Below are 14,600 nucleotides of genomic sequence, written 5' to 3' on the forward strand. Positions count from 1 at the left end.
CACCACAGGGGCGTGCCCAGCGGACACAGGGCCGTGATCAACTCTAAGATTCGCAAAATCTAGGGAAATCTTGATAGTACAGATACGCTTCTGCACACGGGGTCGTGCCCAGCGGACACGGGGGCGTGGTCAACTAATGCAGACAAACTGCAATTAATGAAGAAAGAGAAGATGGGTGGACACGGGGCCGTGCCCAATGGACACGGGGACGTGTCCGGGCTTCTGTGAAGGCCATAAATAGGGGTGCTTGGCTCACTTGCAAATCATCCCTTGGCAAACCACCTCTCTCCCACACTCCACCACCACCACAACACCATCATCCACCACCATCATCCATCATAGAGTGTATGTAGTAGTCTCGGGATCCAAGATTGATCGTAAGAGTTCTTGACAATCAAAGGCCATGTTTGTCCAAGTCTCTTATATCACTTTGTGAAGACAAGCATTTAGTGTAATACTTTTTATTTTTAATCTTTTCGCACTTTTTATTTGGTTATGTATTAATGACTTTAATAACTAGTTTCTTATTTTGAAGGTGAGTCTTCCTTATCATTTGTCCGTGGTGTCTTGGTGTTATTTTACTGTCTATATAAAATAAAAGATTTACACCATTCATATCTCCATGGTCTATATGTAGATAGTTGGCTACCTGGTCGGGGGGGTTAAGGGAATAGTTTGGTAAGAGTCTTGCCTTGTTCAGTGTATAGATCCTGAAAGGACCTGGGTCAAGTTTAGTAGGACCTCCTTCAATACCCACTGGTATTGGATGGCGGGGGTCCGAATTTCTTGATTCTCTTATATGTAAACTACTATTAATATATTAACCGGGCTACTTAGGACTATATACCTGCTGACTCAAACTACTTAGCCGAGGGTAACGTCACGTTCAAAAGAGGGGCCTACCACATTACGCATTAATAACTTAAATTATCTTTCAATAATCCAACCCTTAGGATTGTATCCTTGCTGACTCAAACTATTGGGTTGAGGGTAACGACACCTTCAAAAGAGGGGCTTACTACAATAACTAAGATAATCTTTTAAAAAGTGCAAAAGTGCGGAAGTAATCAAAGGTTACACTAAAGGAGAGTCGGATCCAAGTGATTCATCTTGTCTATATGTTTTTATTTTATTTTTATTTTCAGCATTTTAGTTTTCATCTTCTAGTTTAAAACCTTTTTTTCTAAATCTTTAATTTGATTAGACGTTGAGGATAATCCGGTATTATAAAAGCTCTTGTGTCCTTGAACGACCTCGGTATCTTGCCCATATGTGTGTTTGATGTTAGTAAATATCTTGTTTTATAAATTTAAAACTTGACTAAAGTGGTTAAAAAGGGCTAAACATATACATAAAAATATTTCCACACACGCATCAATAAGCCCTTCTTGTATCTCTGAGTTTTCAAAATTATGAAGGTATTCTTGAAGATTAATTAATCAGAATTCCAAAATTTACTTCAGAAATACATTTATTATGTTAGAATATTTGAAATATGATTGAATATGAGTTTGGGTTTGAAAGTCTCTTAAACATTTCATGGGTTTGAATTAAATAATATATTTAATTGCTCATTATGTTTTAAAATAAGTTAGATTAGTAATTAGTAATTTATTCCATGTATACTTAGGGGGTGTTTGTTTTTTTAGAAATACATCTTCTGACCTCTTATGTTTGCGCCGCACAGACCACACACGAACATTTAGTTCTGCTGACCGTTTGTTTTTAGAAGACATTTCATTAAAAAAATGTCTTCAAACCTCTGTGCATCCTCTTCCCCACGCAGACATGGTCGAATGCCTTCCCACCTCTTCCAACCTCTTCTCAGACCCTAGCATCTTCCTCCTCCCAGCCGACACCTCCACCTCCTCCACCACCACCACATCTCTGTCACTTCCCTCACCTCCGGTTGACCCGATGTCACCTCCCCCACCTCCGGTGTAGATTGGCGGAGGTGATTGATTAGTACCCAAATGGGGAGAGAAGGAAGGAGAAATAAAAGCAATCCAGTTCAATCATTCTCCCCAAACTCAATGACGCTCTCAACCTCCATCATACGTATGATTCTTTTATAAAACGCAGCAGCAAAATCAGATAATCTCCGATCACAAGTTAGCCTTCTTTATATGTTTGTATCTTCATAAACATGCGTTGCCTTGATTTTTAACACATTCTGAAGCCTGTCTTCTTCGATTATTATATAAGAACCTGTGCTATAATAATAATTAATCAATTGAGTTCCTACATGAATCTATTACTATTCATGTCCCTGTTCTCTCCAATTAATTTTGAAAGAATCAATCTGTTTCTTTCATTTTGGGGGTTTTATTTTTCAGATCTGCAGGGGTCCTTATATACTATAAGACTTAAAAAACAAACAGTCTTCTTCTCGTAGACTGCAGAGGTTTGGTCCACCTCTTCTCGTGCAGACGTCTGCAGATATGTTCCGCAGACTATAGACCTTTTACATCTGAAAAAACAAACACCACCTTACACTACAAGAACAGGGCACCTTTAGCGGCGACGGGTGTCGCCGGTATTGACCCCTTTTGTCGCCGCTATTGACTATTAGCGGCGACATGTCGCCGGTAAAGCATCGCCGGTATTGCTGGGCCGCTATTGACCGGTTGTCGCCGGTAATGATAGCTGTCGCCGGTATTGATGCTGCACTTTTAGCGACGACAGTTGTCGTCGCTAACAGTGTCGCCGGTGTTGACTTTCGTCGGTAAAGGGAGAAGAGCAATAGCGGCGACACGTGTCGCCGCTAAAAGTCTGTTTTTTTTTTAATACAGCAGCTGTATATACAGCTGCCCAGCCAGTTTTACGGCCGAAAAAACAAAACCTGCCTATTTTCAAACAACGCAAGCATACGCAATGAACATAATCAACATATACTAAAGGTAATATAATTAAAAACTACGTTTAAGTCGTACATTATATCCTACAACGTTTAATTAAATCCAAAGCATACATTAAAAACAAGTCACTCATCGTCATCGTTATCGTTGGGTTCATCGTCGGATTCATTATCGAATAAGTTGTCAGAATCGTAGTCTTTTGACTTTCCTTTTCCTTTTCCTTGTGAAGCAAGATAGTTGTTAAGTTGGTTCAAAAATGACGGGGTTTGGAACAAGCTGTTAACAAAATCCTACAATAATAGATAGCAAAACGTATATTAGCATATTAATTAACGCTACCAACATATATTTAACAAGGAAACATGCGTTCGTTTGTCATTTTTTAAATTGCGCAGTTTACCTCGGAAAAGGGTTCTTGCGTCCGAGCTTGGGAAGACGACATGTTAGATGACGAGTGCGAGGACGTGTTGGAAGAAGGTTTAGGCCCCATCCCGCGGTACCATCCTCGCCGCTCACCCAACGCTTCCTGATACGGGGCAATTGGCGGACCCTCACCGCTCCATTCACTAGTGGCATGTTGTATGTTCCGCTGTATTTTACTAAGATGATTAAATATATGTGTGTGTGTATATATATATATATATATTTGTTATAGAAAATAATACTTAAAAGAAATACTTACGTAATTTTGTTCAGCAACCGGATCAACCCAATTCCCTTGATTGTCCGTGTGGGTTTTAGCATACGTAGGTACCCAATCCATATCCTGTTTAACATTAAACTTAGATTAGACATTAAATAAACAAAAGCTTACACACACGCACACATACATAAAACATTACATTTTTATAGGCGGTGCTACCGTACGAAGATGTCCCCCCACAGTATGGGAATTGTTGTTTCTCGCGTACTAGTGTGTTGGCCTTGCTTCTTTTAATATATTTTTCTTCCCGGAAACCTTCGATGGTTCTCAACCAGTTATCATAGGGCATATCCTTGGGATGGAATGCCCTTGCACTCTCAAGATCATCGTAACCTCCCTTGCTCTTAAATAATTTTTTAGCATCGTACTTGCGGTCAGAGTACCGCTTCATAAGCACAGCCCTAATGCCACCCGTCAAGTTTTTGGCCTCTATATCACGTTCCACTTCATCAAAATTGAAATTTTCCTACAAATTAAATAAAAAAGTTAAAATATCATATATAAATTAGATTTGCATGTGCTTAAATATTTGATAAAATTTTATGCATATAAGTTATTTACCCGTAAGTGGTTCATGAGGGCATCCTTGTAATGTTGTTCAACGTTATCCCATCCAATTTTATCGAAGGGGATGGACCGCCACATATACAGGCCGGCCTCCCGTGAAAACATATCCCTTGTTTTACCAACAGGGGTATACGTCACCTGCCTGTCAAACGTAAGCGATACAGGCCCCCCCGCTTTTACCAGACGCCTTAGTTTCTCGTTTTTTGCTTTCCCCCTAACCCTCTTCGGGGGAACCGCTGCAATTAAAACAAAAATAATTAGTAACAACATTTATAATATATAAAATATAAGGACTACAAAATAATTTAGTAAAAGACTTATCGTCTGTCTCGTGTGTGCCACGAAATCCACCAGGAGGAAGCGGTGGATCACCAGCGCCGTCACCCCCATGTCCCCAGGGGGCCACATCAGCCATCAGATACGCGAATATCAACAGTATCGAAAACATAATCCCTATAAAGTTACAAATGTTACAGCATGTGTATCTAATACAAATTAAGGGAAAGTACAACAAGTGTAACTCAAATTCAAATAAATATTTCAAACAAGTGTTTATCAATTACAAATCAATAAAAATTACAATAACTTTTCTTTTAGTCAGACTCCACATAATCGGGATCATCCTCATCATAATCAGCCTCGACCTCATCAGAATCAGTCTCGACTTCAAACACTTCATCGACGGTGGCCGTTGGGGGATCAACTTCAATTGAAGGCTCACCCGCAGTAACATGAGAAGATCCAATTTGAAAGTATTAGGTCAAGTCAATGACAAGTGGACAGTCAGATGAAGAGTTGTTGTCAACAACGTCACTATCTTCTAAGCGTTTGCCAACATTTTGAACCTTATTGACGCGGTCATCACTTAATGGCCGATCCCAAATTCTTCGATGATTAACATTTTCGACTACCCACCTATGTTTATTTTTTTGGTTTCGAGACGTTTCTTGGATGAAGAACACTTGTTTGGCTTGCGAAGCAAATATGAGTTGATCGTCTTTGTCCCATTCATGTTCAGTGCTTATACTGGTGATATTATTGTCATGGTTTACACCCCTTTGAGTATCAAACCACTTGCACCGAAATAGGACAGTGGAATAATCATTTGTATAACGCAACTCAATAATTTCTTCTAATTGGCCATAAAATTTCACACCGTTCTCTCCAACCACTTCCACCCCAGAGTTTTGCGTTGCGCATTTTGCATCACGTTCAAGTGTCTTAAACCTAACACCGTTGACTATGCAAGCAGTGTAAGTGTAAGCAGTCATTTTCGCACAAATTGAAAGAGCATACAACTCCGGGTGGAATTCTGGAGAATTTTGTGTTTTCATCGAATGGACCTAACAAATATATAGTAATAATGTTTGTTATATATGTATTACCTAGCAAGTATAGAGTAATAAGTGTTATATATGTATTATACCTTATGGAGAAACCATCCCGGAAATTTGGTTTTAAGATCATCATGGGGATGTGTATGTTTGAATTCACTACATTGATGATAAATATAAGAAAGGAACGAAAAATACCAATTAACAGATTATGAAATGTTAAAGATAGAAGCACTCACTTCATGTACTCCCTAACTTCTGCGCAGTTTTCGAGGACAAACCATTCCATCTTGCTTTTTTCGATGAATGATAGATATTTCTCCTTTCTTGCGCCAACATAACGACATTTGGACTCAAACACCCATAACTTTCTTTTTTCAACAACGACATCATCGTTTCTATCTGGGCGATTGAACTTAGTCTGAACATCTTTAAGGTACATTGAACAAAATGTTAGAGCTTCTTCAAACACATAACATTCAGCTATACAACCTTCAGGCCTTGCCGGGTTTTTAACATAGTTCTTTAGTTTTTTCATGTACCTTTCAAATGGATACATCCATCTAAAAGCTACTGGACCACCCGCAATCGCTTCATCAGGTAAATGCACAAGTAAATGAACCATAATGTCAAAAAACGCAGGTGGATAGATCATCTCTAACTTGCATAAGATGGTAACAATGTCATCCTTTGCTTTCTTCATATCATCCACCGATAGTGTTCTAGAGCAAAGTTGCTTAAAGAACATACAAAGGTCTACTATTGGTGTAGATGTATCTTTAGTCAAAAGCCCTCTAACCCCAATCGGTATCAAACGTTGCATGAGGATATGACAGTCATGAGATTTCAACCCGGTAATGTTAGCATTGTTATCTGTCACCCTCTTACTGATATTAGATCCAAACCCATCTGGTAATTTAACATTTTTTATAAACTGACAAAAAAGTTTTCGATCATCGGACTTGAATGAGTACTTTGGGTGGGGACTTAAGAACTTGCCACCCGATTGTTTCAGCCATTGTGACGGCCGAATGTTTAGTTTTTCCAAGTCGGACCGCGCATTTGGCGTGTCTTTGCTCTTATCGTTCATCAGAAGAGTACCGAGCAAGCTGTCGCACACATTTTTCTCTATATGCATTACATCTAAGTTATGTTTCAGCTGCAGAGAAGACCAATACTCAAGGTCAAAAAATATGCTTCTTTTGGACCAGTTCAACTCGAAATCTGACCGGGTTATCCTCCTACCTCCAAAATCTGGATGCTTGCCTGGTAGACGATTAATTAAACGACCTAGTTGAGCTTCTATGTCAGCTGGGCTAAACTGTCTCGGAGGGTCTCGTGTCTCGGGTCTCCCGTTAAAGTCGAGACTTGTTCTCCAAGGATGGTTGGCATCTAAGAACCGGCGATGACCAACATAAGCACATTTACCAGTTACACGTATTGAAGGAGTGTCTTGGTTACAAGTTGGGCATGCCATGTAGCCTTGTCCGCTCCAACCTGATAGGCTACTACGGGCTAGAAAGTCATTTATGGTCCATAACAATGCCGCCTTCATTGTGAAGTATGTGTTTGTTGCTGCGTCTTTAGTATGTACACCTGTCTGCCACAATTGCTTAAGCTCATCCACTAACGGTCTAAGGAAAACGTCCATGTCTTTCCCCGGTGATTTAGGGCCAGGAATCAACAAGGTCAACATGAATGTGGACTCTCGCATGCATAGCCAGGGAGGCAGATTATATGTGGTGAGTATAACCGGCCACGTGCTATGAGTCGAGGATCCACTACCGTTGTTAAAGGGATTAAAACCGTCAGCTGCAAGCCCTAAGCGAACATTTCGTGGCTCCATCGCGAAGTTTGGGTACTTTTTATCAAAGTCTTGCCATGCAGAACCATCAACTGGATGACGCATAGTCCCATCTTCCGATCGTCCGGTACTATGCCATATCATATCTTTCGCTGTGTGCCTTGAACAATACAAACGTCGTAGTCTAGGCGTCAAAGGAAAGTATCATAACACCTTACGAGCCACCTTCGTGCCTTTTGTGTCTTTATCGACCCATCGACTCTCATTACAAACGGGACAATTTTGCAAGGACTCGTTTTCTTTCCAAAAGAGAGCACAATCATTTGTGCACACATCTATCATCTCATATGCCAAACCAATCTTCTTAAATGTCTTCTTAGCTACATAATACGAAGGGGGAATCTTGTTGCCTTCTGGCATTGACTCTCGCAACAACGAGAGGAGTCGATCTACTCCTTCATTTTGAAAATGGTACGTATCCTTTATATTCAAAAGCTTTGCTAAAAAGTCGATAGAAGAAAACTTAGTACAACCAGGATATAATTCTGTTTCAGCTTCCTTTATCAGGTCTTCAAAATCATCAACAACACCGCTACTATCTCCATTCGAGTTCTCTTGGTTAAGGTATGTATCTTCTTCCATACGCTCCCCCCTAATGTCTTCAATAACGTTTACCATACCGTCTTGTGGCGCAACATCGTTTACTTGTGCAATTGGAGTCGTGTCCCTGTGATAGGTCCACGAAGTGTATTCCTTCCAAAAACTGTTAATACGCAAATGGTATTTCATTTCTGCCATAGTTATTAAGCCGGAATTTTTACATTGGGTACACGGACATCTAACTTCATCGTGGTTTTTTATCACTCTTTCACACATCTCGATAAATGACTCGAGTCCTTGCTTGTAGTGAGGTGAATGACGTGGGGAATCAATCCAACTTTTATCGATAGGCATTATGCAACTGAAAGAAAATCTAATTTAGGATTAACAAGACAAGGGTAGGCTGCTAAACCCACTTTTTGAACACTTTATCTCATATGTGAATGTGTATTACATGATTGTTTGTTTAAGAAAAATTCGGCAGCATTTCCTCTTAGCTCCCAAGTATATATGTAATGATATATATACCCGAGGAGCAAAGAGAAAATGATAACCGAATCCTTCTTAAACAAACAATCATGTAATACACATTCACATCCTAAATGAGATAAAGTATTCAAAAAGCAGTCCCAAGATAAACGGGGACAACCCGAAATTAATTTCTAAATCAATTTCGGGCGGGTATTTCTAAGCTCGCTATGTTTAAAATGATTAATTCAAACACGGGCACAATTTTTTAAGCTTGTTATGTTCTTAATGATTGTTTTAAATTTTGGGCGGAATGTTATGTTTTAAATCATGATTTCAATTTCGATTGGGTGTTTTCTTAGCTCGTTATGTTTGAAATGATGATTTCAATTTTGGCGGGTATTTTCTATGTTCGTTATGTTTTAAATGATGATTTTAATATAAAGAGGCATTTCCTAACTAATATATATTTGTCAAATACACCTACATTATACTTCTATGTTCGTTATGTTTTAAATGATGATTTCAATTTTGGCGGGCATTTCCTAACTAATATATATTTGTCAAATACACCTACATTATACATTTGACATACAAACATTCATCCTTACATACACATTTGCATACTTTATACAAACATACATACTAACATACACATTTTTCACCAACATACTAACATACACCTACATAAATACATTCATTCATACACTTACATACCCACATACATTCTTATATACACCTAAATACACAAATAAATAGAGTTTCATATACTCATTTTCTCCAAATACACCTACATTATACATTTAACTAAAAATTATACAATTTCTAAACTAAAAACAATACAATTTACATCCTAAACTAAAAATTATACAATTTCTAAACATATTTACATCCTAAACTAAAAATTATACATACTAACATACACATTTTAGAATTATACATACTAACATAAGTCGTCAAAATTATACATACTAACATACACATTTTTCACCAACATACTAACATACACCTACATACATACATTCATTCATACACTTACATTCCCACATACATGCTTACATACACCTACATACACAAATACATAGATTTTCATATACACATTTTCATCAAATACACCTACATTATACATTTGACATACTAACATATACCTACACTATACATTAAAACAAACAATAATTCATTTACATACAAATATACATCTTTACATACACCTACATACACAAATACATACACCTACATATACTCATTTTCACCAAATACACCTACATTATACATTTTCACAAACATTTACATACATACATATATTCTTACATATACATTTACATAACTAAACAAAAAATTATACAATATCTAAACTTTGAAAAAACTCATATAAAACTAACCATAATTTCAAGCTTTCAAGTAGATATAGACCGCGGAGACGAGGTGGTGACCGGAGAAGTGATGGTGGTGACCGGAGAGGTGATGGTGGTGATCCGAATTTTCTTCCATAAACATAAGTATACACAAAAACGAGCAAAAATTAAAGTCTATAACATGTAGATAGCAAAATATAGAAGAGATTTAACAAAAAAACAAGTTAAACTAACCGATTTGGTGAAAAAAGGCGGTTCTCCGGCGGTAAGGTGAAGAGTTTGGGGGAAAAAGTGAAGAAGGAGGGAAGAAATGGCGCTGTATAGGGAGTTTACGGAAAGACTTTTACCGGCGACGCCTTGTCGCCGCTACTGGTTCTTTTGTCGCCGGTATTGGGTCAACCAGGATAAGATTTGTGTGGCTGGGGATTAAAGTGGGACACCTACCTTTAGCGGAGACAGGGTGTCGCCGCTATTAACCCTAACGCGTCGCCGGTATTGCCTCTTTTATCCCCAACCGTTAGATCAGAATAATGATCAATGGCTGGGGTTGGGTTTGACGCGGATCGACCAATAGCGGCGACAAATGGGATGTCACCGCTAAAGGTGTCGCCGCTAAAACTGGTCTTTTCTTGTAGTGTTAGTGTAGCCGGTATGAAAATCGCTCAGTAGGTGCCACGTACTATATCTCATGCTTAAAATACACATGATTACTCTATTTTAAATTCCATAATTAGGATATGATATCCACTTTATCATTATTTACTCAATGTTACCTTTAATTTTAAAAGAAATGTTGTCTCTTTAAACCATATGTAATGGGGCTTTATAAGGGCATGAAAGATTTTGATAATGCCCTTACACCATTACTCATGGGCATTATAGGGGCATGAAGAGTGAGGGGCATTTCTATAATAATGCCTAAAGAGAAGAAAAATAATGGAAAGTAATAAATGAAATGGGCATTAACCATTACACCTTTTTTAAAAGGACATTATGATGATGATGTGGTGAAAAATGCCCCTTAGTGGGCATTAACCATTACCTATGGTCTAATATGTATTAAAAAATAACATAGAAAAGGAAAGTTGTTAATTGATTTTGATACTATTTGAACAGAAAGATATCTAAGAAACATAATAGAAAAAAAAACACAATAGCTACAATTTATTGGTATACTATTTGAATAATATGTGCTTACAAATTGATTGTGATGGTTGATTAGGCGTTTCAACAAGATTTCTTGATTATTGTCATGTGTATGGTATATGATATTTGTTTATGTATATGGATATTTTTTATTTTGATGATGTCGATTTTGATAGATGTCTGTCGTTCATGGATGGTGGTGATGGGGCTAGACTGATACAGTAAGCAATTTATGTAAACATACAATTTTTTCACATTTGCATGTTTTAAATCTTATACCTTATTGTTCTGTAATTTGAATGATTGACTTTGTGACCGGGCTAACATGCCTAGACCAATCTATACCAGAACTAATAAAAGATCTCTAGCAATGCTTTATCCAATACAATATACTTTAATATATTTTACAACTTTTTTATGTTACTGCTGATGGTTTATTCGTGCAGGCTGGAATCTCGAAAGAAGAGACCATTTGGCCCAAGATTAAGTGTAACCTTCTAATTAATACACCATTTAATGTTTATAGAATCCAATCATTGTTGATTACAATATTTTTTTTTATTTAAAATATCTGGATGTAGCCATTTAAAAAAAAAAAAAAAATCTGGATGTAGCTTAATGCAGAAGAATGTGTACAGTACCAACTTGATACATTGATGCTTAATGACCAACCGCATCTAGATTTCGGGGTCAAAGTCATGTATAAGGCTACACGGTATGGGGTCCGTTCCCCATCCGTCTTGGACCGGCGCCGGTGTCAACACCGTGCCGCCCCCCACGTCGCGGCTTCTCCGTCGCTTTGTCACCGTTTGAGACGGTCCAAAAAGTGGGCCCGCATTTATGAAGGTGACCGTTAATAAAAAAAAAACAAAAATTCCAATTTTTTAATAAAAACAAACGGTCATATTTTAAAAATATATATATTTACCGTCCATTTTCACTTTCAATCACAAAATTAACCCCAAAATTGTACAACGACGTCTCGGCCCAAAAGACGAAGGCGAAGGAGCGGGCCGTCGAAGAAAAAAGTCGTGGATCGGAAGAAAAGTTACGCGAGAAGGTCCGATTGGCGAATGATAAAATCCGAATTTCCGATGAAAAAATTCGGCTCAAGGAATGGGAAATAATATCGATGAATGTCGATAACGAACCCGAGCCAAAACGTTCGATGTTGAAAAAATTACAACACGACATCATGAAAAAACATCAAATTATTTAACTCTATGTTTATTTTTATTAAGTCTTTGTTTTTTTTTTTTTAAGTTTATGTTTTTTTTTATGTTTATGTAATGTGGGTTTAATATTAATGAAAATATTTTGTTAAGATATTTGTTAAATGTTAAAAAAAATAGAAGACTAAAAAAATAAAAAAAAACATAAAAAGTGGTGGAGGACTATGACTAGGACCATCTTACCATGCCCTCTAGTTTTGGAGGATGGACCATCTTTGGGAGGAATATGACGTGGCGCCTACGTGGCGGATCATCTTCCAAGGATGGTCCATCACCATACCTTGTAGCCTAAGGTATTTCTTATAATTATTCCATATATTAATAAGCAACCTATATATGCATCATCACTTGTACCTTTGGCTTGGGGAGTGCTTCAAAAAAAACTTGATTTTTCCACTTCTAACCCAAACATTTAATATTTTACATTTTAAGCCCTTTTCATTTTTTTTACTTTTAACCCAAAGTTTTCCATCTTTTATAATTTAACACAACACTTTATTATCTACAACTTTCGTACAACGGGCGGGTCATAGATCGACTAAGTTATTATTTTCTACGTTTTACGTTACTGGTTAATTTATTCATATTAAGACACTGTAACGGGTGTGTGTGGTTCAACGATTTTGGTCTGTTTTTCGTTCAGTGTAATTTTTACCATTTTATCTATTTTATTTTTACGATGTTGAGAGTCGATTTGGTTGTGGCATTGGTGCTACTTGGCACGGTTTTATGAACGTTTTTAACCTATTAAATTTTTTACTAATTTTTTTTTGTTTCGGTTTACCCCTATACTTCCTTTACTTAAAAACTATTTTTTATGTGCATATTTTATGTATGGGTAGGTGTAAATATGATTTCTTCTACACTACGACGTAAACTTTTTTTATATACGAGTCAGGTCAAATATAATACGTTTTCGTTTTGAAGAAACCATTTTTACGTGCATATTTCTATGTATGTTTTCGTATAAATTCAAGTTGTTCTACGTGTCGACGTAAACTTTTTGGGGAAATGATTCAGGTTAAATATAATATGTTTTTGTGCTTATTTTATGTAGGTTTCGTAAAGTTTGTTTCGAACCAAGTGGAGTCAAATTATGTTTTCTTTTTCTCCCCTGTTTTCGAAAGCTCTAATTAACCCCTTTCGATTACATGTGCATATTTTCCTTCATACCCGTTACGCTTTCTTTGTATAAGTTGGGTCACATATAATACGTTATGATTATTCGATATGAATTCCATTTACTTTACGTTTGATCCAATAACAATGCTTATACAGGTTACACTGAGTTCAACTGGATACGTCGAAATATGTGTTTTCATATGGTTAATGCATCATATAATGTTTGGACTAATCCATTCAGTGTTTACGATGTACCCGCACCGCAACGCAGGCGGGTCTTAACCCTAGTTTCTTTAATAAATCTAAATCTTCTTTCTCGGTTTAGAGTTAATTCAACCTTTGTCTTTACTCCACCACATGTCCACTTCTATGCGTATCAAACCAACTTTCTTATTAAACGTACTAAAAGTCTCTCTTTCAACCTCTTTACAAGCGCCTCAAACAACATCAAGTATTGACGTGGTAACAATTTTTCGATTCTAAACCCCTTCGGTTCTCGAACCCGTAGATGATCTGGTGGTCAAATGCTATAACGTTTTGGTGGTTGAACAGGAAAACACATCGGTGGTCCGACCGGACAACATATAGACAGTTCTGTATGATAGCATAAGGGGGAGCGGGGCACCTTCGGTGACCCCGTGCGGGAACCATGCTTGCCGAATTAGGGGGTGCCGCCATCAAGGCGGTGAGCTATTTGGGGGAACGAAATCGGTAGGGAGTCACCGATGAAAGGAAGGAGAGAGGGAAATGATGGACCAATGAATTTTTTTTTTTTTTTTTGAATAAAAAAACAATTCCCCTAAGAGGGGTGCACCCCGTACGTTTTTGGATAAGAGGAAAGTTATAGAGGGAAAATGACATGAGAACGTATGATTGGGTTAAAAAAAAATTTCCTCAACCTAATTAGGGGGTGGCCCCTTCACCCTAACTGAGACGAAATAGAGCGTTGGTGTTATACCAAATGGGACCATGCGCTTTGACCCATATGGATTCAGATCTGTCAAACTACGATTGGCGTTGAAAGTAATAAACCCGTGTATCTCTTTTTTCCTATATTAATTTATGATTTATTTTATATTATTATTAGATGTATGTTTTCTTTTATTAATTGGTTTATGTATTTTTTAAATTTCAGTTCACGTATATTTTTAATTTTGTTTTATGTATTGTTTTAATTTAATTTTAAATAGTATTATAGCATGATTTTATAAATGAAGTATAAAAAGTTAATTGCTATAAGAATAATAAAAATCATATAAAAATTAATTAATTGTAAAAGTGAAGTATGAGGTAGAGTTTATGGAATATGTTTGTAAAACTAGTGTGATAATTTGTGATGCTACGTAGGAGTTTGGCATTGTAGGTGCTAATAGGAGCCTACTTATATGTTAGATTTTAATATTTTTCTTTA

General features: G+C 37.1%; 2 protein-coding genes across 2 annotated transcripts; both read right to left on the reverse strand.

The window, feature by feature from the left end:
* Positions 1-2,875: 2,875 nt before the first annotated feature.
* Positions 2,876-10,235, reverse strand: LOC110877442. Its single transcript, XM_022125588.2, has 7 exons — positions 9,924-10,235; positions 9,717-9,818; positions 4,123-4,581; positions 3,701-4,027; positions 3,541-3,624; positions 3,259-3,447; positions 2,876-3,148 (listed from the first exon to the last, which is right to left on the reverse strand). The coding sequence occupies exons 3-7, from the start codon at positions 4,396-4,398 to the stop codon at positions 2,984-2,986; spliced, it is 1,041 nt and encodes a 346-aa protein (XP_021981280.1). The 5' UTR covers positions 4,399-4,581; positions 9,717-9,818; positions 9,924-10,235; the 3' UTR covers positions 2,876-2,983.
* Positions 4,772-7,422, reverse strand: LOC110877441. The gene is made up of 3 exons (XM_022125587.2): positions 5,702-7,422; positions 5,555-5,621; positions 4,772-5,471 (listed from the first exon to the last, which is right to left on the reverse strand). The coding sequence occupies exons 1-3, from the start codon at positions 7,408-7,410 to the stop codon at positions 4,884-4,886; spliced, it is 2,364 nt and encodes a 787-aa protein (XP_021981279.1). The 5' UTR covers positions 7,411-7,422; the 3' UTR covers positions 4,772-4,883.
* Positions 10,236-14,600: the final 4,365 nt, after the last annotated feature.

Source organism: Helianthus annuus, chromosome 9, assembly GCF_002127325.2.
Source record: "Helianthus annuus cultivar XRQ/B chromosome 9, HanXRQr2.0-SUNRISE, whole genome shotgun sequence".
In the NCBI taxonomy this organism is placed as follows: domain Eukaryota; kingdom Viridiplantae; phylum Streptophyta; class Magnoliopsida; order Asterales; family Asteraceae; genus Helianthus; species Helianthus annuus.